The 23,359-nt window shown below is 42.8% G+C and overlaps 1 protein-coding gene across 1 annotated transcript in view; it reads right to left on the bottom strand.

Moving 5' to 3' along the window:
* Positions 1 to 19,991, bottom strand: part of LOC133127998 (ephrin type-B receptor 1) — a 164,171-nt gene extending 144,180 nt beyond the window's left edge. The window contains exon 1 of the mRNA XM_061241173.1: positions 19,813 to 19,991. Coding sequence (XP_061097157.1) covers positions 19,813 to 19,870 — 58 coding nt within the window. The 5' untranslated portion in view covers positions 19,871 to 19,991. The remainder of the gene's footprint in view (positions 1 to 19,812) is intronic.
* Positions 19,992 to 23,359: the final 3,368 nt, after the last annotated feature.

Genomic DNA, 23,359 nt, shown 5'->3' with positions numbered 1-23,359 from the left:
GGAGTGATTTATTAAAAATGCGCCCTTCGCAACAGAGCCTAATTAATTCCCTCCGTCTGTGTCTGTCGTCGAGGGGAGCCGTCGGGACACAGGTTCACACAGAGTTTGAAAAGCAGTTTCTTTTGTGCATGTGTGTGTGTATGTGTGTGTGTGTGTGTGTGGCTGTGTGTGTGCGTGCGTCTGTCTGTGAGTAGATCAGAGCAGAACCAGAACCAAACAGACTGTCCTGAGGGAAGCACTATTTTCTCTTTAATTAGCTTGTTTGCATTAGCCTCCAGAATATAGCCAAAAACAGCAAAAAAATAAGTGAAGTCTGTGGTTTACAGGAATAATTTGGGCTCTAGTGAGAGGTAATCAGTGATCCATATTAAGGGCTGTTTTTTAGTAGAATCTATTCAACAATTGAAACAAATTAAGGCATGGACATGGGCCATCTTTGCAGATTGTTGGTGGGGCTAGCTGCGCAAAGAATTAAAAATAATTGTGCTTCGATGAACCGTGAACAAGATAAGTGCCACTTGAAACATGCCCTTACCGGCTCACACACAAACCCACACACAGACACATACACACACAAATACACACACACACACACACACACACACACACAGAGCTGCACTTCTGACCCACGCAAAGTGAGGACCGGGGTTGTAATAGCTTTTCAGCGAAAATGCACCTCTCCATTGACTCTCCCTCACAGAGTCACCGCGCTCTTTAGAAACGACACCTCTCTCTACCTCCTGCGCAAACAGTCTGCCCTCAATTTCTGTGGACAGCTCGTTTTCAGACGCGGGCTGAAATTGCTTTCAAGTACGAGGGCTCCCCCGCTTCTCCGCCGCCGCGCCGCTAACGCGGACGAGGAGCAGACGGAGTGGCCGGCCATCGCTCGGGCCGCCAGGAGCAAATTGCTTCAGGCTTTGTACGTAATTGAACTGATCTTTCGGAGTACTACCTGAGGGCTGATGAGCACGAGGAGAGAGTCCTTTTGTGATTGAAAAAAAAAATGGGGGGACGGGGATGAATAACAAAACAGGATGTTCCTGTTCCAAACTCGGCTAATTAAAGGAACACTTGGGGGGGCTGCTGGTGGCAGATTCCCTGCAATAGAAGCACGGAAGGGAACATTTCCGCACTTCTCTCTCTATCTACCTTTCTCTCTGTCTCTCTATCTCTGTCATTGTCTCGTTCTCACGGTCCGTCTCTCTCTCTCTATCCCCTTCTCTCTCTCTCTCTCTCTTTCTATCCTAGCCTGATTGGTAAATTAGACATTTTCCCTTATTTGGGGCATAGGCAATGTGCTGTGCGCTGTTCAAAATGATACAGTATGCTGTGGCTTTGTTATTATTATTTATTGTTTTGTTTTATTTTACTCATTCAATTTTTTGTTTGGAGTAGTAAGTTGATATAAGTGAATTTTAATTCCTCTGAATTAATTAAAGGTGTTTTTAAATTAAAAATTATCTTGATATCCCCTTTCACTCTCTCTCTCTCATTCTCGGTCTCTCTCTCTCTCTCATTGCGTGTGAAGAACAAAAGCAGACGATCCCCCCCCCCACCCCACCCCCCCATCTCCTGGATTTCACCCACTATCAGACAGGAAGCCAAATGTTGATTCTTTTCAGACACGCCTCACCACAATCCCCGCTGGCTCTCCAGAATCTGGAGCATCTCTTTTACTTTTCGGGCTTGCACTTGGCGTATACGGCAGACAGCAAAGGAAAACACGTCGGTGGTTCAATGGGCTCTACTCAATGGGAGCCCAGCCAAACAGCTTGTTTTATTGGCTCAGATAGTTTCCTCCCAGCAATGTACGGACCTGGGTGGGTGCGTGGGGAAGGGAAGACAGGAAGAAAAAGTAGGCTCAGACAGTTGAAGTAGAGCGGTTATCGCTTGTGACTCAAAGCCCAGAATTTTCCTTGCCAGTTTTTTGACCCCTTGGCTTTTTTCTCCCCTTTCCTGCTAGTCTGTCTGTCAGCTGTTCCTGGATTGGCGAGGATTTTTGAAATCTTCTACCATCTCCACTTTCACCTAGCTAGCCCCTGCCCTTTCTGTGCACACGGGCATTATTCACAACAAGCCCTCCCACTGTCTCCACATCACCCCGCTGCTGGCATTAAATGTCCAGGCAGATGTACAGAGAAAGAGGGAGAGAAAGAGAGAGAGAGAAATAGGGGGAGAGAGAGATTTTATGTCCCTGTTATTTAAACAGATAGAAATAGATAACCAATCACCTCCAAACCATAACAAATATTCAGCAAAAGAAATTAAAATGGGACAAAACACCAAAAATTATTTAAAAGAACGAAATAAAACAGCCAATAAAACCATTATGTAGCTATAAAATCCGAAACCAGACCTCCAGTAATACAATAAGACCAGAAATACAATAAAAAACACAATAAAACCAACCAAAGTAAAAAATGAATCCATTCAAAACACCCCAACTCTTTCTAATTCCACCCATCTTACCCAAGTCTCTCTCTAAGAGAGAGAGAGAGAGAGAGAGAGAGAGAGAGAGAGAGAGAGAGATAACTATGTTCATTAATTCCTGTTTCTGCCAAGGTCCTGATCTCAGGAAAGTGCTTCCCTCCGAGAGCAGGCGGCCGCGCTATCAGACAGGAACAGAAAATCTGAGCTGGGACATCGCTGGGCAGAGGTCTGTGAGGGAGAGTGGAACTAAAGGTTGAGCTGAGTTGAGCAGGATCCCCTTTCACAGACAGCTACTGGCCTACGTTCTTATTCACTCCCATTCTCAAACATTCTCAAAAATAAACCAATAAACGAGGCTCCTAAGTGGCTCAGTTTCTATATGCAGACTGGGCTGTATCAGCGCAGGTTAAGCCTCTGTCCAGGCAATGATTCTGACCCGAAGTCCACAAAGGCACAACACCACTGTCCTGGTCTAGTCTGGTTCAGGGTGGGTTTAAGCAGGCTTTGAGTCTTCAGAGTACCCTCAGGGCAGAGGCACATGGAGGTTAAGCGGTCATCAATAAGAGATACAACTCTCTCGCCATTGGTGTTGGCCCATTCCCGCGCAAGTGCGTGAGCACAATGCCAAGTAATCGCATCTCAATCCAGGAGAAAAATAAATGGCAACACTCCATTTTACAGGCTGTTAATTACCTAGTATTTACGGTGGTAAATACCAGGTACTTCTGTAATTATTAGGTTACTTTTTTGATTTGAGGTAAGTACTATGAAACAAAGTCAGTAAGTACCATGAAATATCTTGTTGAATGCTATGAAAATATCTTTTACAGTCCATTTCATAGTACTTACATGTGAAATCAAAATAGTTACCTAATAATTACACATAGGTAGCTGGTATTTACCCAGTAAATACTAGGTAATCAACGGGCTGTAAAAGAAAGCGTTACCAAAGAAACAAACACCACGTCAAGTAAATACAAGACTTTAAAAAAATATTAATAATACATTTTAAATACAGGGAACTGTATTTTCTGTGCTGACTAAGGGTTGGAAAAAGGTGGGCTGCATGCATTCGAATGCACCTTCATGAATCAGAAACACAATCTAGCTCCAGGCTGTACTGGAGGCTACAGAAAGACGCACAGCACGTGAAAAGGGTCCCTTCCTCTCTGACCTCTTCAGGCTCTTCGCTAACCTCAGGTCGTTAGCCACTTCTAAGAATGAGGAATAGCCCCAGCTCCAGTTTTAATTTCTCCTTTTGAATTCAAGATTCATACAGTTCTTTCAATAATGAACAAAGATCAAACAAGTTAGCGTGACATCGGTTTATGGGCACAGCGGTAGGGTGTGTGATAGCAGCACATTTCATTAACCGCTGGCACTGTTAGCAAAGAACCGCCACACAACTTTCTGACCCTGGAGAGAGGAATGCAGTAAGTAGCATGCATTTTGTTTTGTTCCCTGACCAGATATGAAAGCACTGTGCTTTTACACTGCAAAAAAAAAAGAAAAAAAAAAAAGACTGGCAGACAGTTCCGTTTCCATGACGTCCCGCATATGCGTCGCTCCAGAGGCCGGGGCAAGGCTAGCGAACGGCACGCGGTTTCTATTATTCGACCCTGAACCGCGCTCCACGAAGCCGCGAAACCGCCCGAGGCCTGGAATACAGGAGGAAGCTCTAATTCAACAAACGTGCGCCATCGGCAGACGTCTGCAGCCGATACGCAAACACGAGCACCTGCGACGCATTAGCGCAAGCGGCCGGGCCCCCGGAGAGACGGAGCGTGGGGCTTCGCCCGGTTCATTAATAACTCAGCCTTGGCAGAGCCGACAGGAGATTGCCGAGACCCGGCTAAACCTTCGCTGAAATTACGCCGCCTCGCACGTCTCGGCGGAATTTACGCCCTTTTATTGAGACGTGGAAAAACAACGGGAAAGAAAAAAAAAAAAAGGCAGCGCGCTGGGTGTTTTCCTTTAGCTTGCCATGCAGTTACCTTCCTGTTCATGTAATTAGGGTGCATCCCATGGCAGGTTCCTGCAAGCCATCTGACTACTCAGCCAAACTTTATCTCATTTATATATTAAATTGTGATGCAAATGACTGGTCGTGGGGACCATACTAGTCACACAGCCCCATACAGTACCAAAAGTAGCAACTTTCTTTCCCAAAATGAGAAATAAAGCAGGAAAGAAAAATATGGAATATGGAAATTAAACCTAAAATGACAATGCAGATCTGGTGTTCCACCCCCAATAAGTAACAATTTCAGGCTGTATTGTTCCTTTGTAGAAGCAATATGTTATGCGAGAAGCAATAAGCAGAAAGAAATGTGTATTGCTTTGTTTACTGTGCAGTCACTGCACACTGTGGAGACGGATTCCCTTGAGAGGCATTGTGTAGAATTCAAGTGCTGCAGCCTATTACTTTCCCATGAAGAAATGAAGCACTTTAGGTGTCAGACCTGAGAGATGCCCTTTGGTCGAAAGAAAAAACAAAGCTGTTACTTGTGACATGACCTCAGCCCGGAGAGTCAATGCAAGCAGATCTTGAGACTGATACTCTGGTCTAATGGCACTCAACATTACTGATTGGCTATTTACCTAATGGCTCTTGTTTTAATTGGAGGAATGGTTTCAGTGGTTGATGGAGAGTTTACATTGTGAGTGAAACTGTGAAGGTCAGCACTTATTGCTGATGATGCTAATGGTTACCAATTGTATGGTCACAGGGTGGATGTATGATTTATATTCAATTCATTTTTGAATCAGCTCATACAGTACAGTCTCAGATGAGATGCAGATTAGGCTGCTTACGTTCCTGCAAAAAAGCATGCATGCTCAGTCAATCTACCTTATAAATAAAGGTAAATAAAAAATTAATTAATTAATCTGATCCGGACCAGGCAGCGTATCTGTACTGTACCCAGACTGACTAGAAGCCAGGTTGTGGAGGTATGCCCTAAACCCCAAACTCTCTCACCCTCCCAGTAGAACTAACCCAAATCCCACGTCAACTGGAAGCCATCAGCCAAATGGGGGAATTAGAAGATTAACATAATTAAGGTATTCACTTACAGCAAAGAAGACTGGCAATTAGCTGGCAAAGATTCATGCCAGAATACCAAATGATTCTGCTGTTATTACTGGTAAATTGCTGGGCAATTTCTCCTGTAGCTTTAGTTTCACCTGCCCCATTTTCCTAGGGGTCCGGAGATAGGGGCTTTTTGTTCATTTTGTTATTTCATGAGAGGACTCTCGACGATTGATGGATCACGTTTCATACTGGCTGTTTTGAAATTAGGTCAATGTTTTCAGCCGACCCTCATTCAAGAAAAAAGATTGCCTGCATCTTTTCTCTGCTGGCTATTTTTACCTCTACTATGACAGGAATATTTCCTAAAGTAATGCATCTAATCTCTTTTAGGAGCCATATGCCAAAGAATGGCCTCCTAGAACGGTTGGCGCACTGCCGAATCTTTAATTGCAAACCTGCTCTTCCACAAATTGTTTTCCATTACTTGTCTTTTAATGTGCTGATGTCAACAACAGAGGGGAAATGGCAGAACACCCAAAAAATCATTAAAAGTTAGCAGCCCTACCCCATTAACTACCTGCTGCGTGCGATGGGCTAGCCATTAGCCACATCTGAGCCTTGTGGCAAACCGCTAGCGTAGCCTGGTGCAGGCATCCGTCAATCACGGCTATAGAGGTCAAGAGACAGAGGCTCAACAGAGCGCTTAGCTGAAGAGATCTGATTGAAGCTATTAATATTCTGAAAGAGGGTCAGGAGAGTCAAGCCTGGCCACTCCCTGACACTCGAAACTATGATCAAAACCAAAGAGGGCCTTTCCTGGGGAAGCAAAAATGAAACCAGATGCAGCCAAGGGCAGACAACAGGATTCAAGGTATGGCAGCACACACAAATACATGGAAGCACACTCAAATATATGGAAACACACTCAAATTTAGGAAAGCACACTCAAATGTACGGTATCGAAGCACATTCAAATATGTGGAAACACACTCAAATGTAGGAAAGCACACTCAAATGTACGGTATGGAAGGACACTCAAATATATGGAAGCACACTCAAATGTATGGAAACACACTCAAATGTATGGAAACACACTCAAATATATGGAACACTACATATTGTAAGCACTACTCACCAGAAAGGTCTGTTTGATCACATGATTAATTACATGAAAACTTTTATTAATTTCTAGATATATGAATAAATTATTTTGATACATTTCAAATTTGAGGTCAGTTTTGTTTAAATCTTTATACAGTTTCATGTAGACTCTTGGGCTTGTGTCTGTGTAACATACTCATTTAAAAGGCAAATTTAAGAGACCCTAGCCATTTTTAAAATGTTCAAATGGTAACGCAATTTACTTTCTCATCAGTGGAGTTCATCGAAGTTGGAACAGAGAAGTTCAGAGAAGGCTGAAACTCAAATTAGGGCAATAAGGGCACATAGAAAATCTACACTGAGCAGCACTTTTAAATGACTACAGGCTGCTGGGGAACAAAAGGAGATAATGTAGATATTCATTTATCGAGCAAGTCAGACTTCAGAGATCCACTAAGATGAATAAAAATAAAGCAAAGTGAATTAAGCGATAATGTGCTCTAGATTTCAAAATGCTTTTGAGAAACCTATAATAATACCTAAGTGAAACACTTATTACAGAGGCTATGGCCAGATTTTAATAACAGGTATAGTACAAATACAATAAAAGCAATATTACTGCTTAGGATCCATTCAGAGGATGAGACACACTTAATTCCCCATAATGGGTGGTTATTTTCCCGTTTCCAAATGAAAACTATTTTTACACAAACATTGCCTTAATGTTAGCGCGCTCCTGTTTCGACAGCTATTTAAGCTCTTTTATGGATGTCATTCTCTACAAAACAAGCAAACATGGCCGTCCTGCAACTTTTGCAAAAAGTACTGTGGCATTGCCAAACTACAGCAACAAAATGATCATACCACTACAGAGGCATGCACTGTTGTGAGCAGAATTTTCCAGTTATTTTTTCAATACATAAATGTTTTCATTACAACCTTGTAAGTGACGGCACAAGATGTGTTGATGTGTTGTTCTGTCTGTATTGTGTAGGCCTGTTTTTAAAGGCCAAATCTGGGCTGGAGAGCTGGAAGTGATTTGGATTAGTTCTCTGTATCATGCTTCAAAAAAGCGGTTCCTTTAACCAAATTCCAAACCAAATGCAGGCTTCAGCTAGCGTATCAAACATAGGTGATAACGCTGGTAGATTCTAAGGCACCAGTACCTGACTGGAACTTTCAAGTTAATCATGAATTTATGGAGAATGATAAAGACAGTTCCCACTTGAAGATTAAACTCAGGGAACACGTTTCATTGGACGTACTATATATGGATTAGTTTAATTCTTCCGAGAAAACTTTTCAGAGTTAATTTGCAGGAGAACGACTCACGATACCCTTTTAATCTAACCCCATCTCACTTGCAAAGAACATTCTTCACACACTGAGCAGCACTGTGCGTTGCATTGTGGGACGTCTGATCTTGTCGCTAGGGGCAATGCTGGTTTTGTAGTGGCAACAATGCCTCAACAACACTCCCACGCTGCCTCGCACAGTCCAGTCCTGTCTTGCAAGCCGTCGGTGAGAAACACACGCCACCACGCCAACCCCTTTCAGCCTGGGAATAAGTTCTCTTACACATGCCAACTCTGCTTAAGAGCTCGCTTTTTATCACCTCTCATCCCACGGTCTTCGCTTCAAACCTAAAGTGCCATATGGAACAGAACTATATGAAAAAATCAAAATAATATTAATAGAAGTCCATGGAAGGAGACACACAAATCCCTATACCTTATCCCTATCCCTAATGAAACACAGTGCATCTGATAGAGCAACAGAGTTCATCTGATAGAGGGAAGACAGAATGATCCTTCAGAATTGGGTGGCAGACCCCCCAATCCTGGCTTCAATGCACCCATATTGTTTCCCTGTATACAAAAGGGCGCTAGTAGTGTTCCCCACAGATCCATACTACTCATCCATAGAGCAGACCAGTCAGGCTTTAGCTTATGAGAAAAGGTGATAGCGATGGTGATGAAATACTATTTTAAAAATGACAAAAATAAATAATCCTTTTGAGGTGTAGGAAATACTAAGGGCCTACTAAGGGCTACGTTGTTTCATGAAATATTTTGGAAGCAGTATATCAACATGCACCTTGAAGGTGGTTAGCAGTGCCTCAGAATATGGCAGCCAGGTGCCTTACAATTCAGGCATCAGACCTCAAATCAGGCAAGCAAGCACAGAGCGGGAGTACGCTCTCATACACATAATCCCTACCCAGCCACATATCCATTCCCGAAACCACACCGACTGCTCAAATAGTGCATCGTACGCTCCATTAAACAACGCAAATGATGCGTGGATAAAGAGCATGAATAATGTTCATTTCACTGGCGAAAAACAAAGAGTGTCATCCAAATCAAACACTCGCAAAAAGGCCAAATCCTCTGTGGAGCCACAAATCTCTCCCCTTCTCAACATCTCTGGGGGAAAGAGAGCTCTGCGAGTCTGTAATCTCAGAAGAAAACACAAAGGCTCCGTCAGCCAGAAATGTTACACGGCCGTACTGAGGGATTAATATGAGGTCTAATAGCTTTACCATGTCTCCCCTCTGTTTTGAAAAGGAAATAACCAGCGTTATGAGCGACCAATTGAAACAATGGGTCTGTGAATCATTGTGGCTGCAGTTGACTGGAATGCCGTCCTTGCAAATAGAGGCTCTTGGGAACACCTGAACTGCCACCCACATTATTAACACTACAAAACCAGCCTTTACATCCGTAAAAATAAATAAAAAATCATCCCATACTCATACAGCAAAAAGCACTAACCAACACTAGTCTGCTAGCATGAACCACACCATCCAGGTTTTGACCATACAGCCACCTGGTCAACACAAAACAAAAGCACCTCAATATTTAATGGCAATAATCAGACCCCCTTCCCAGATGAGGATGTGAATATGCACACACCTACACGAGAAACCCCTCCAAGTGGGAACATGGCAGTGAATTCATTTCTGTCAGGTTCTTTTAGCGGAAGAGGCAGATTGTAACACATGGCTGGAGTGAGGAGAGATGGCGATTCAGTATAGGAGAGCCAGACTGTCAGGCCTAGTTATTATCTGACTGCTAGTGCCAATAAATAGAGCCCTGCAATACCGCAAATGCATTCTGCTGCTGCTTTGATATACATTTAATATGTGTACCGTCTAATGAGCAAAAACATAAAAATATACCGATAATTTCCCGATATGTTTATCAAAGCAGAATATACTGATAGCTTTACTGATATATTTTTCAAGAGCTGAGGCAGATGATTATGGGACTGGCAGGCAGTATTGAGTTTGAGGTGTGCGGAAAGTGTTAGAGCAGCAAAGCCAACGGTTGCTTACAGAGTAATGATCCATTTCACCTTGACCGAAAGAAATCACTCTAAAAACGTATTACATTTCAGCCACTCAGTTCGTGTAATAAAGCTACAAGGACAGAGTGTGGAATACTGCTTCTGGGTCCCCTGAGTATGGCACCAAGCGGTTATGCTGAAAACCCAGCAATACGATTTATGTTTTTTAGGGGTTTTTTGCACAGGCTTTAACCAAAACATACCCTTTGCTGAATGTACCCTGCGACGATTGGACAGAGCCTGACAGTAGCACAGGTTAAGGTATGAAATCTCTCTAGATACCTGTAAGTTTAAATTAATTTATCAGCCAGTGGCCATTCTGGAAAAGGCGCTTATAAATGAGGTATCCAAACCCCCCCGCCCACCACCCACCCAGTAGAACTAAATTAAACACTTTTTTGGGGAAAGAACAGTGTATGAGAATTTAGATAAGATAAGCCTTTAAAGAAATATATCTGTGCTGAAATATAGTGTGCTATATACAGTATACTTAGCTATAAATATTGTCACAGGTAACAGAATGCCCCTACCACCAAAATAAGCCACAACAACTATCCTTTTGATACTTTGTGAACAATAATGTTGAGAAAATAAACAGTTTTCATTTTGTTATACAGAGGGGAGGGGAACCAAACTACTTGTCAGCTTTGGCTTTGACTAATAGTAGCAGGGCAGATTAAGTGAGGGAGCCTTTTTTGGACAAAAGCGGGAGCAAAAATAAGTCAATAAAATAACGCATACAAAGTGTGTACATGGTGTTAGGATGATATGCTAATGCTAATTGAGAATTCCTGTGACGTTATTACATTTATGGCCACCAGGGGCAGCTCACCCTTGCCCTGTTATTCCTCTGAACCGAGGCCAGCCAGTCCTGTGGTGCCATTAGGGGAGCCCTCAATGTTCCCCATATCGCTCCTCCAGCAGCTTAAAATCAATAGTTAATTACCTGAAAAGACGTTCTCCTCGCCCAAGGCCCCTGGAACTGGAGACTGCAGCACAAAGCCAGCCTGTCATTGAACAAGGCTCAGCACAAGGTCACTACAGCCTTCCTGCATCACTGTCTGCATCACACCTCTCCGTTCTAAATACTCCCGCGCTTTTGTCTTTTAATAACCGCCACTCACCCCCAACACCCAAAAAAACTCCACCATAACTCACTATGTAAGTGGAGCCCGCTCTGCTATCCCCATAGAATTTGCCTAACTATATTTTTCAAAAGCACTTCAAAATTAAATTAGAACCTCTATTCAAACAAAGCACAGCCAAATAAAACAAAATATCCATATCTGAGTGTATGTAGCGTGGACGTAATGTAAAACATGGTTTTCCTGAGATCTGGGACATTTTTAAAGACTTGTTGTACCTGACAAGACCAACTTAACTGTATTTTCAGAAGCCCTCCAAAATGAAATTAGAACCTCTATTCAAACAAAATACAACCAAACACCATGGTGAGCATTCCAACACTTTAGATTTGTGCCATGGAGACAATTATACAATTATTAACAATTATTAATTTTTAAACCTGCTTAAGACCAGACCTAGGAAAGAGAAGAGTGTTGGGAAACAGCTTTTATGAATAAAGTATGAACCATCAAATCAACATCAAAAGGCTTAATCGTCTACAAAATGTAAAGGATTATAAATCCTTTTACGGACCGCTTAGTTACCGTGTGAATGAAAATTTTGTTACAGAAACATTTTGGCAGCCATACATTTTTAATTCTGAAGGTACTCTTCAGCCCATAAACTGAAATAATGACACCGCAGACATACAGTATGTCACTGCCAAGATGTCTAAACAGTTCAACAGGTCACTTATCCACTGCTCTATTGCTAGCACTCAATGGCATGCGAAGGTCGCATCCACACAGGTTAATGCTTATTCTCATTGTAAGCAGCACTGCCCTTGGTTTTTATACCTGCTTCTAGTCAGGCTGACAACAACACTTATGGCTCCTGTTTGTAGCTGTAGAGCCTGCGCCATACTATTAAGAGAAACAGATCCTCACCCTATTTAGTCACTGTGTGAATGGGGCATCAGACTTTCACAAACAGTAGGAAGCAAACTGGGGCAAAGAGTCAGAGCAACTGAAAACTAACCTCTTTTCAAAATTGCTTAGCTATCAATCAACTTAGCTCAGCTTGCCAGGGACTACCTACACCAAGCACCAATCAACAAGCAAAACACAGTAGTGCTTACAGCATACTGTAGGCTATATCCCCAGCTTATCTACAAAAAATCATCAGACCCTACACCCCTGCCAGACCTCTTCGTTCAGCCTCCACAGGCCGCTTGGCACCTCCCCCTCTCCGAACCTCCACCTCACGCTCACGACTGCTGTCTGTTCTGGCTCCATGGTGGTGGAACGAACTCCCCGTTGAGGTCAGAACTGTAGAATCTCTCCCCACCTTCAAGCGCAAGCTGAAGACACACCTCTTTAAGCAGCACCTCTCCCCATCCCTCCCTCCCTGTGAACCTTAATTGTTGTCTCTGTGACTTGCTTTGTGTATTGGTATTTTTAGTTGGCTAGGTAAGCAGTGTTTGGCTAGTTAACTTTGGTCACTTTTGCTCTGTTTGTTTGTTTCTTTGTTCAAAAAAAAAAAAAAAATAATAATTAATTTTTTTTTTTTTTTTAATTGGCCCTCGTCCTTATCTTTGTTGTACAGGTAGCAGTTGAAATTGTACTTCCCTCTAGGGTCTTTCAGCGAACTTATCCCTGGTTATGGTATGGGTATGCACTTTGTTGTACGTCGCTCTGGATAAGAGCGTCTGCCAAATGCCAATAATGTAATGTAAATATCCTAGTTCAGCCATGCGATTTTCACTAAGATTGTTAAAAGCTTGACACAGCACTTCAACCAACCCCCCCCCCCCCCCCCCAAAAAAAGAAATGAAATTCCTTGTCATTGTCTAAAACCAGAAAAACAAAATAACAGAGTAATTCAATAAACGTCTAATTTTTCTCTCCCTGGCAGAAGTCCGCTCCTGAGTGTACTCTATGTAGTTACAGCAGAGGACTCATATTTCAGAGAGAGAAAAATCTGGGGCTGCATAACATTTAAATTCGGGAAAAGTGAAAGGGGGAAAAAAGCACATCCAATTATTCCTCGGCTAAAAGTTCGGAAGCCAACGAAGTCCGCTGCAGCTTCCGAGTTCTAATCGAAACTTCTTACCTTAAAAAAAGAAAGAAAGGAAAAGACCCTATAGGGGACAGTGGTCAGAGCAAGCGCTGGGAGAACAATAGGCCCTTGTTGGAGAGGAAAGGGGGCCAGACTTGGGACCCTAAAAGACTTTGGAGCTGAACTCCATAATTGAGGCATTCTGCAACCCCATTGCTCAGAAAGTACTGAAGCGCTTTCTGTTTTTCCCCACAGGCTGACTTCCTTACATTTCCCTGGTGCAGAGATAGCTAAAAACACCAAAAGGACAGTCAGTCAGGCATCCTTCCGCCCAACATCAAAAGGCTTATTCCATCTGTCAGCTCTACCTGTCTGCCTGCCTTCTCACTGAGGAGGAGTCCAATTCCCACAGACCGTAATTCCCATAGACAAACTATTTCACGGCTATTTTTCTAAAGTTCACTGTTCTGATTAATGTAGCAAAGCGGTTAATTGCTCCAAACTGACAGTTCCAGCAGCTTGTATACAGGGCGCATCTCATGATGTGTTTCTGGGGAAGTGAAAACCAAGGAAAGCGTACAGTGCCAATTTCATTAAATTGGTTCAATTCTGATTTAATCTCTTTTTTGTTGAATACTCCTAGCTCTCCGAGTGCCAGTGGATTACCATTAGCAATGGGGACGCCTCTGCCTTCTCCACCACGTTCATATCCCACCACCCCCTCCCTTCCTTTCAGTACCGCCAAATCCCTCCCACCCCCTCCGCCTCCATACATACAGCCAACTTCATTTCCCTAGTTTTATTTTCCAGCACACACAATATACCCCCCACCCCCCAAACAACCCCACTTTCTTCTCTGGTTCCCATCAAGTGTTGGTAAAGGGGCCCCTCCCCCGCTGCCGTGTTCCCCTGAATGCTGAAGCGGAGAAATAATGATCTGATGTTGGTTCACATGTAAAGGAGCAGCACTAACACAGCACGGGCTCTGGATCTCCAGTCTGCTCGCTCATTACTGCCAGACCCCGGGCCCCGGCAGACCACACCGAGCAGCAGCGGCAGCCGCTCTCCGCCTCGCCAGGCTGATGAATCACACCCCGCACGAGGGCCGCCTCAACAGCTCCACTCTGAGTGTAAGCCGCTCGGCCTGCTCACACATCGGCTCGTAATGTCTGAACCCTTCAGCCCCGGAGCGAGCGCTCTCCTGTCTGAAATATGCTAATGCAGAGACTTTTGATCCCTTCTCTTTCCACACCTCTCATCTCTTCACAATCGTGATTTATCGGATTGGCAGATTTAAGTGCAATATCTGAGACTATTTACATAGCTGAATACCTGCTCAGGCAATTCTCGCAAAAACTTTGCTTGGGGGCGTACAATTGTAATGCCCACCATAGGATTACAACCTCAAAATGTATACTTATAAAACCAGTACCTTGCCATTACACCACACAGCAATAGCAGTGTAGTACTGTGGCTAGAAACATATAGCGTGACATGACTTGTAACTTTGAGGTCACAAGTTCACCTCCCAGGGTGGACATTGCAACTTACACCCTGGAGAGAAGTACTTAACCTCAACTGCTTTTGTAAATATCCAGCTGTAGAAATTGACAGCATCTGCTAAATGAAAATGTCACCAACCCAACCAAGCATCATGAACATACAGCATGATGGGCCAAATCCCAAGGGAATGGACCCTCTGCCCCTCCAATGTGGTCTCCTTATGCAGGAGAACACAGTCAATGAAACAAGGGCTTCATTCACGCTCCGCTTCTGCCGATTAAACTTTATGTGTGGCAAACCAACTACACACCCCTGGCATAGGAAAGGGTGGAAAGGAAGTGATGTCATTGTGAGAGTCTAGAAGGGAACATCTTTCCTCCACAGGACTTCAGGAGCCACCAGTCCATCGGCTTCTGAGTCTGCGGGGGCACAACCAGAGATCCAGCATTCTAAGGCTTTGGCCTTTCACATGCATTCCCAAGCTGCGGGAGAAATATTGAGTCTAGAACACAGTTCTGACCCTAGATGTCTTTTAAACACATTTCACTTTTTGCTAAAGGTAAACTCCTTGAGGTATTTGAAAGTCCTTGACAATATACCTTCATGACAGCTATCCAGATGTTTAATTCTCTCATTTAAGCACTACGTATTCAATGCCCAGTGTATTTTACAAAACTGTGTCAATAGTGCACCCAGTACCAATATTTCCATTCAACTCTGTGCATAGCTGGCACAATGAATTGTGTGTTGCTGATATATTTCAGGATAGACACATACTCCTTATTCCTGTATTTTAATCATGTACTGTTATCTCACTCTACCCTTGAGATGCACCCACTTGAACCACATGGCAAAGTAGCAGTGCAAACAGTCAGGACTGCAAAGTGGTGGAATACTCACCCTGGGTAGCCTAACACTCCCATTACCAATTAATACGCTGTGTGCAGTAAGACCCATTTTTAGCACAGCTGCTCTTTCTCAAAAAGCATCTGGCCCCAAAATATACCAGGACAAAACCAAGGTTACCACAGGTTCAGATCCACTTGTGAAACACAAGATTGCATTTCATTGTACAGCAAATTAATGTAACAGTTTGGAATCAAGGTGCCTGACTTCTTTTCACTCAACAGTCCTCACTTCGACAACTGGAGTATTGTAATACCATGTTTTTTCTACAGCAGTTACTGTCTCATGTTCATGTACACATTGTATTAGGGAAACCCCCTCCAGTTTTTGTCAGGTTTTTTCTACAGGGAGAGGGGGTGTTAATGTGTGGAGAATGTCTTCAGTAGCCGACGGCACGTGGAAGTTGTCTATCGTGCCTCGTAGCACAAAGAACAATGTTTTTAATACCTTCACAAAACCCTGTCCTGGGGGAGACAGAGCTGGGAGGGCCTACTCAGGGAACGGCTTGATTGGATCAAATAAACATCACTGATTAAGCCACCCCAGGGCCCCAGCTGGGCACTGGATACATGACCCCTGTCTGAACACTCAACCCGGAGATCCTCTGATGGGTTTAAAAATATATACAAGACAAATAAATCAAAGTGGTCAGGCAGAGAGAAAACGAATTTACATGTAATTAAAGTCATTGTGTTCTCTGCATCCCTGGCTCATTATTCAGCAGGGCAATTATAACTTCCAGCACTTACAACGACATGGCTTATTGTCTGTTTGCCCTTGAACCAATCAAAGCCAGATTGGCCCACTCATTTGGATGCCTGGAATAAACACATGAATTAAAAGACAAGGAGCTTTCAACAGGAACACGGTGTTAAACTGGACCTCCTGTAACAGCAAACTCTGCCTATCAAATTACCTGCGGCTTAACATTTGTGTTTAGAGCACATTGATCAATGTGTGAAAGAAAGATGGTCAGAGAGAGTAAAATTCCAACAGAGGGAAGGACAGAGAAACTAGAGAATTAGAGAAGACGGAGAAGGAGGAAGGAAGATGGGAGAAGGTGAGAGACATACACAGAGAGAAAGAGAGAGAGTATGTGCTAATTAATATATCTGAATATCAGTGTGTATGTTGCATGTGACTATCGGTGTGTATATTTTGTGCATGCTAACATGGGCATGTTTATGTACGTGTGCAACAGGGTTGTGGCAGTTCTAGACAAGTTCTAGTTATAGTTCAGGTCTAGTTATTATAAACTAACTGCCTAATTCATTACGAAAAAATGGCAGACAGCACACATATCTCAGCTTATGTGCCACTGTACGTATAGTTCCAAGTCTTTACAAATGCTAATTCTGACAACACAGAACTTGAACAGAAACATTTCAATGGCTGTAGCTGATTCATGCTCATTGCCCCCCTAGTGGTGAACCGGTGAAACATTATTGCTGTTCAATTTCAAACAGTAAGGGATGCTATCTTCGATGGGTTGCGTCCCCCATTCACCATAAAACATTGTTTAATACGAGACGGACCTAATGCCTGTAATTCCTACATTTTGGAAGAATAGCCTATACAAAATCATCAAGAGAAGTCTTCCGAGTTACCACACCATCTCCTCCATATAGAACACACAGTTCAACAGACTCCAGGTACAAAGGGATGGTTTCGTCATATCATGCATATAATCTACAGGCACTGCATCAAAGACTCAAACCTCTCAATGTACAACGTGTTGTACCAAAAGAAACGGTCACAGAGTAAAAACAGGTCGTATTAAAAGTTATGGCACAGGACAGAAAATCATACCAATGGTTCAATCGTAAACGTAAAGCCGAAATAATATTACATGCCCTAACAACATACTGTACCGAAATAACTTTATCCGAAATGTGTTAATTTGAGGGAATATGGTAGGCTATCTATACCTACTATTATTAGGTACTATATTAAAGGGAAATTGTCCATTAAGAGTCGATTTTACTCTTAATTTCGGAAAATTTCATCTGGCTAACCCACACACAATAAAATGGTTTATTTTAGGCCAAGGCTATAAGGACTTTCCAACTGGGAAAAACGTTGACTATTAGCTTTACAACTGCAGGTAGGCTATCGCCTATAGGCGAATTGCCTTTCCCAATCACGCTCGAGTAGCCCACAGAAATATGCAAGCGTAAAAGCAATTTCCCATTTACACGAATGAACTTTAAAATCATTTTAAGGCATTTCGGGCCTCGCACTTTTCATAGGGTATTGAGTCAATCACATTGACAAGTAGGCTATGGCCTACAAAGCCTTGAAAAAAAACGACGTGTTGTGACGTTTCTTAATTGCAAAGAATAGCAATCCATTTAAGAAGGCTTTATGTTACTCAGATTGTTCTTATGGCAGATGTTTAAGTAGGCTATTGTACTACTGTACATATCCATGCATGTCCTTCTTTCAAGCGAGTTTAATGGATCAGAGTGATCGGACATTTCGGATGAACAAATAATGGAAACGTGTCCAGTCCGTTAGAAGACCACAGGATTGGTGATGCAACCATCGCATGCAATGGACTCGGCCATATCAATCAATTAATGAAGATAGCGTATTTACAAAGGGATGTTCACAGAGCACAATCGCTGTCCTGATGCCTTCACTGAGATAGAGAGAAGCAGACGGATTTCAGTTGCAATATCGCGCTGAACGGAATGCAGCTGAACGAAAAGTGGACATCATAGAAATAGCATGTAGGTTACAAGTATAGGCTAGTAATTATTCTACTGCAGTGCATTAACACACCAACGTCGGTATATCATTTTGATAAAATGGCTCAGAAAAGGTGGTTAAAAAGCTTACATCCCTTATGTTAATTTAGCTATTTCTGTGCTTAAGATATTCAATATTATACAGAAGTACCATAGGCTGTCCCAATTCTGACTAGATTGAACAGAAATAGGAGGCGCCAATGGTGAGTAGGCGACGACAAGGCTATTGGTAACGTGTGTGTTGCTGGAATTCTAAATGTTCACTTGGACGAAATCACAGATTCCAGTAGCTTGGGATTCGTGAACAACAGACCCGTTAAGGGGTAGTCTTATCGGAGCAAATACTCTGAATTCACAAACCGCCTTTTAGAGAGGCGTTCTGTGTTAGGCTATCCTGATTCACATAAACTATTTTCTATTCTTAAACTGGTCATATCAGTTTCAGAGAATTACGAGCAACAGGTAGTCTACAAAAATGTGTGCACGGCGTCTGTTGACAGGTTATTACCGTATACATCGATGTTAATTACTTAATTTGAAATAAAATTTACGACATTTGCGTATAGTGCATTCAATGATGTTAATATTTACTGAGCTATTGGGCTTGTTACAACTAAAGCATCATATGAACCCAATCGGTTTTTTTCTTTAAAATAAGAATAACGTGCACTGAATAAAATTTAAATTTAGGTTATGCTGCATTTCAGCCATTCCTTCGCTTGTGTCTGCATAAAGACGTCAATGAGGAAATAACGAACAAACTACCTGTTGGACGGCACGACCACGAAGTGTAGCTCTCGATAAGATTTTTTTATTTAACTATACAATATTCTGATGTAAAAGTTGCATCGCCACCATAACATGGTGGACTAAACATGTATGCTCATTTTTTATGTATTCTATATTTTTGCATCTGTGGAAAATGAGTGTTGTCATTTGAAGAAACACTCACATTTTGTAACAGACAACATTCTAACATCAGCCAGAAATTGAGTTGTGCATCATCTGGAGTGTAAACGCGGGTTCTCCGGGCGTTACTCTAAACAGCCAGCAACACAATTTCAGGTTAGAACTGAACACATGCACAAAGACACTGTATTAACCATTTTTGTTCAGTGCCTTCAGAAACTGATGTATAGCCTATTAACAACTGAATCGTAGGTACAAAATTAATCGCTGTGCCTCCCATCGGCGCTCATCTGATTTGCCACCCAAATGCAGCAAAAAGGAAAAATTAAATTGAAAGGGGCACCGATCGTTCATCTGACCATCGCTTCAATTTCGACCCTTGTTTCTGGGCTGCACAACACTGCATTGCAGTTTCAGAGAATCAATTCGAGCACCACCAGAACAGATACAAACCACAAATAGTTTCTGAAGAGTGATGGGGAAAGGTCACGCGAGTTACACTGTCCTTATACAAATAATACATCTGAAGCAGTGGTTAAAACGCGCAAAACGCATCCACGTGCTTGGTTCCTTTGCAACACAAAGTACTCCAGTTTTGCGTCACGGAAATCAGAAATGTTCCAAAACATGGCATTCCACTGGAAAACGATGTTTTGACATTGCATCCCACAGAGCAGTCAGAAAGCAAAACAGTAAAGTCCAATTTACCTTCAACCGCTGAGACCGTGGTGATTAGACATAAAATCGCAAGCAAATCCACTGTCATGGCAAATGTATTCTCCTCAACGTATCCCTCTATGAATACCAGAAGGCGCGCACACACAATCCTTCAGTTGTCACAAAACGGTATTCCAGCAGCGAATATTTTGAGTCACATTTCAAGTCGGGGTAGCTATGTAGTACGTGAGAGGCAGGTTTCGGACGCTGAAAGCTTGGTGGGGGGGCGAAGGGGTGGACAAGGGGTTCCGTGAGACCCCCCTCATACTCCCTCGCAAGTTGCGACCAATCACAGACAGAAAGCGGCAAATCCTAAACCAATCGCAAAAGAGCTGCCCCTCCCATGAGCATTGTTATTCTAAACAAAAACTTTTCGTTGGCCTATTTGAACGACGACTGCTCGTGGGGAAATGAAACAGCACCGACAAGTGGCCATTTGTTGACATAGCAGGTAGAAATTCCCTTGCGCAAGGTGTTTTTTTATTCGGTGATGTAAAACTGATTAATAGCAAGGGACGCTGATTAATAGCTTCCGTGGGTGGTGTGATTGCATCATCAAGAGGAAAACCGTTGGATACCCGTGTTCAAGATGCACAAAAAATCAGGTCATCCAGAATGTGCTTTCACGGCAGATTAGTCTCTTACATAAAATTGTGACGATTACAGATGCAAAGCTTAAGAACACGGGGAACTGTTACTTCTTTAAGGCTGTTATGCAAATATTATGTAGACCATTTGGTGACATGTTATCAACTTTTGAATAAAATATGTTTTTATTCTATTGTTCCCCCAACTTCATTCTGCATTAGGAAAATTATCCTGAGTTAATTAAGCACCTGACGTGTTCTCAGGAATTCAGCGGAATGTGAAAAGCTGTAATGACATGTCTTTGTGGATTCGCCGTTTGCAGGCTCGACTGTGTGTGAAGCGTTTATGAGCCACATGCTTAGAAAATCCCCTCCTCCACTCTCACACATGCATGCACACACACACGTGCACACACGCACACCCACCTCAATCCATCCCACCCATTAAGGATAAATTGAGCTTCTCAGTGGGCACAGGCACCTGTCATTAAATTGCCATTTAGGTGACTGTGGGTGAGAGTATTGTAGTAAGAAGAATAGGCCATTCAGCCCTGCTTGCTAATCAGTGGATTTTCTATTTTGAAAACGTAAATAAAGTAAGTCCTGCGTAAATAAATGTATAAAACCAATTAATTAAAAATATTGTTTGTAATAATTCAAATAGACTTTGGGCACTTTGCAAACATGAATAAAAAAAAAATGGTTATCAATACTGCAGCAAAATCACTAAAAAAGAAAAATGTACCCGGCTTTATTTTTGGGGGGTTGGGGGATGAAGGAGACCCCAATACCCCGCCTGTCCAGAGCCCCCCACCCCCACCCCTCTGCCCCCCAACCCTAGCCTATGCCCAATGACTGCCCAATGCATGCTGAGATAGCATCTGCATTTGAAATCTACTTCCACCTCCTTATAATCCTGGGGACATTACATTAACGGTTCATAATGATTTATTTGCGCTGATTGTGCACGAGCCCATTTCACCAACCCCTCCTTCTCCTATCCGAGCACCCCATTGTGTGAGCTGCTCCAACAGATGGCTGACACAAAGGCCCCCTCCTACGGGACATGCAGTGGACACAGGCCCTGCTGAGTGAGCCTGATATTTGCTTATCAATAAAGCGCTCCTACACCTGTTTCTATTCAATTGTTCCCTCTGCTCCGGTGAAGCCGGTCTCTAGACGGCTGGAGACAGATAACGTTAACCGGGAAAGACCACCGACTACCCCTAAGGCAACTTACTCCATCTTTTCTTCCCCATCCCTCCATCGCTAGTGTCCTATGGTATATCTCTCTATTTGCCATTTGCTCCTTCTCTCTCCCCCCCTTTCCCATTCTTCCTTCTTTCTCACCTCTGGACAATCTCTGCCTCACTCTTCTTCCTCTTTCACTCCTGGGGCAATCTTCAATCTCTTATTTTTCTCCTCTTTCTTCTTTTACTTGTTCCTGACCCAGAAATCGATCAAGGTCCACCATCTTTAAGGACATTCCAACCCAATAAATGTTCCTTCTAGGAGCTAGAAGCGGACATTAGGAACTCTTAATCTTCCCTTTGAGAAAGAACATCTGTCACGTGTCCGGACAGAAGAACCAATCGCAACCTAGACATAGGCGGAATAGATGTCTTAATTGACAAGCAGATCAGGCAGGCAGGGGTTGAATGCTGGCAAACAGGTGCAATAGAATACCAAGTACATAGCCGGAGTCACAGGCAAAAGTCCAAACAAGTAGAGGCAGTCCAAACAGGCAACAGTACAAAGCACAGTCCGAGAATCACCATCCAATAAGCCAGGCAAAGTTCAATAATGGGTAATCAGAAACAGAACAAAAGGCAGATCCGGAAAACAGAAGTTGTGGTACACAAAGGGAGTTGATGCATAGAACAGATAGGCAGAAAACTGCTGGAAAGTATGGTAACGACACATAACAATCTGGCAAAGAACTAAGGCAAACAGGCCGGGATAAATACACTGATAAATTGACTGAAATTACAAATAGGTGTGAGTAAAGGGAACAAGTAACGAGACACAGGTGAGTGAATGACTACGGATAGCGAACAAGGACAAGAGACACGAAAACAGGCAGGAAACAGAAAACAGTGCGTGGAGTGTGACAACATCAGAAAGGCCTGATGTAAAAATTATCAAACTGATGTTTGAAGGAGCAAGGACATTCCATTAGCCTAATTCACGTTTTCTCGAATTTCCTCATCTTCATTTTTTTTTTGCTACTTTTTCTACCCTGTCCCGATGGGAGGAGCTTGGAGTAGACAAAATAGCAAGGAAAAGAAAAAAGATGAGAAAAATAAGCCATTTTCCCTCTCCGCTCCTGTCTTACCTATTTTTACCCCTCTTACCCTCTCACCATCTCTCCACACACTTAGCACCAATCAATCTGCCATTGTAGTGCTGACAATACCATATTACTTACACATCATGCACAATTGCCAATTGCTATATTGTTACACCTTCTAAGAAATGGAGAGTGAATTCGCTCTATGGATAGCTTATAGGTGAATACCACTATATCTGAGAGGGGCTATACATCATTTTTAATGACTTGGTCGAGGTCATTATTGCAGCTCTCATCTCTCTACCCCCTTCCCTTACCTAAGCCTTACAATGTTCTGGAGATCTTATCCGTCATCTCGCAGTCTTTGGTATTAACCGGAACCTCTCTGGCCCTGAGCCTTATTTTGGTGAAAGACTGCATCCCGGTATAATCCGTTCGTGATTACTGTCCTCACCCCTGAGAGCAAGGGGTTAGAAGAGTTTTTATTCCATAGCAGTGCAGTGTCCTATACTTGTGCAGTCAAACCACAGCCTCCTAATGGTCCGCTGTGCTGGTACTGTAAGTAGGCTATGATTGTTTCAGTTATTGCAGTGCTTTTGTTGAAACCGCAGAAAATCACAGACCTTTTCAGGTAATGATAGCTAAATAATGGAGGCAGAAA

This window comes from Conger conger, chromosome 5 (assembly GCF_963514075.1).
Source record: "Conger conger chromosome 5, fConCon1.1, whole genome shotgun sequence".
Lineage (NCBI taxonomy): Eukaryota > Metazoa > Chordata > Actinopteri > Anguilliformes > Congridae > Conger > Conger conger.
The sequence above is the reverse complement of the archived record's forward strand: the minus strand, read 5'-3'. Positions and strand labels throughout refer to the sequence as shown.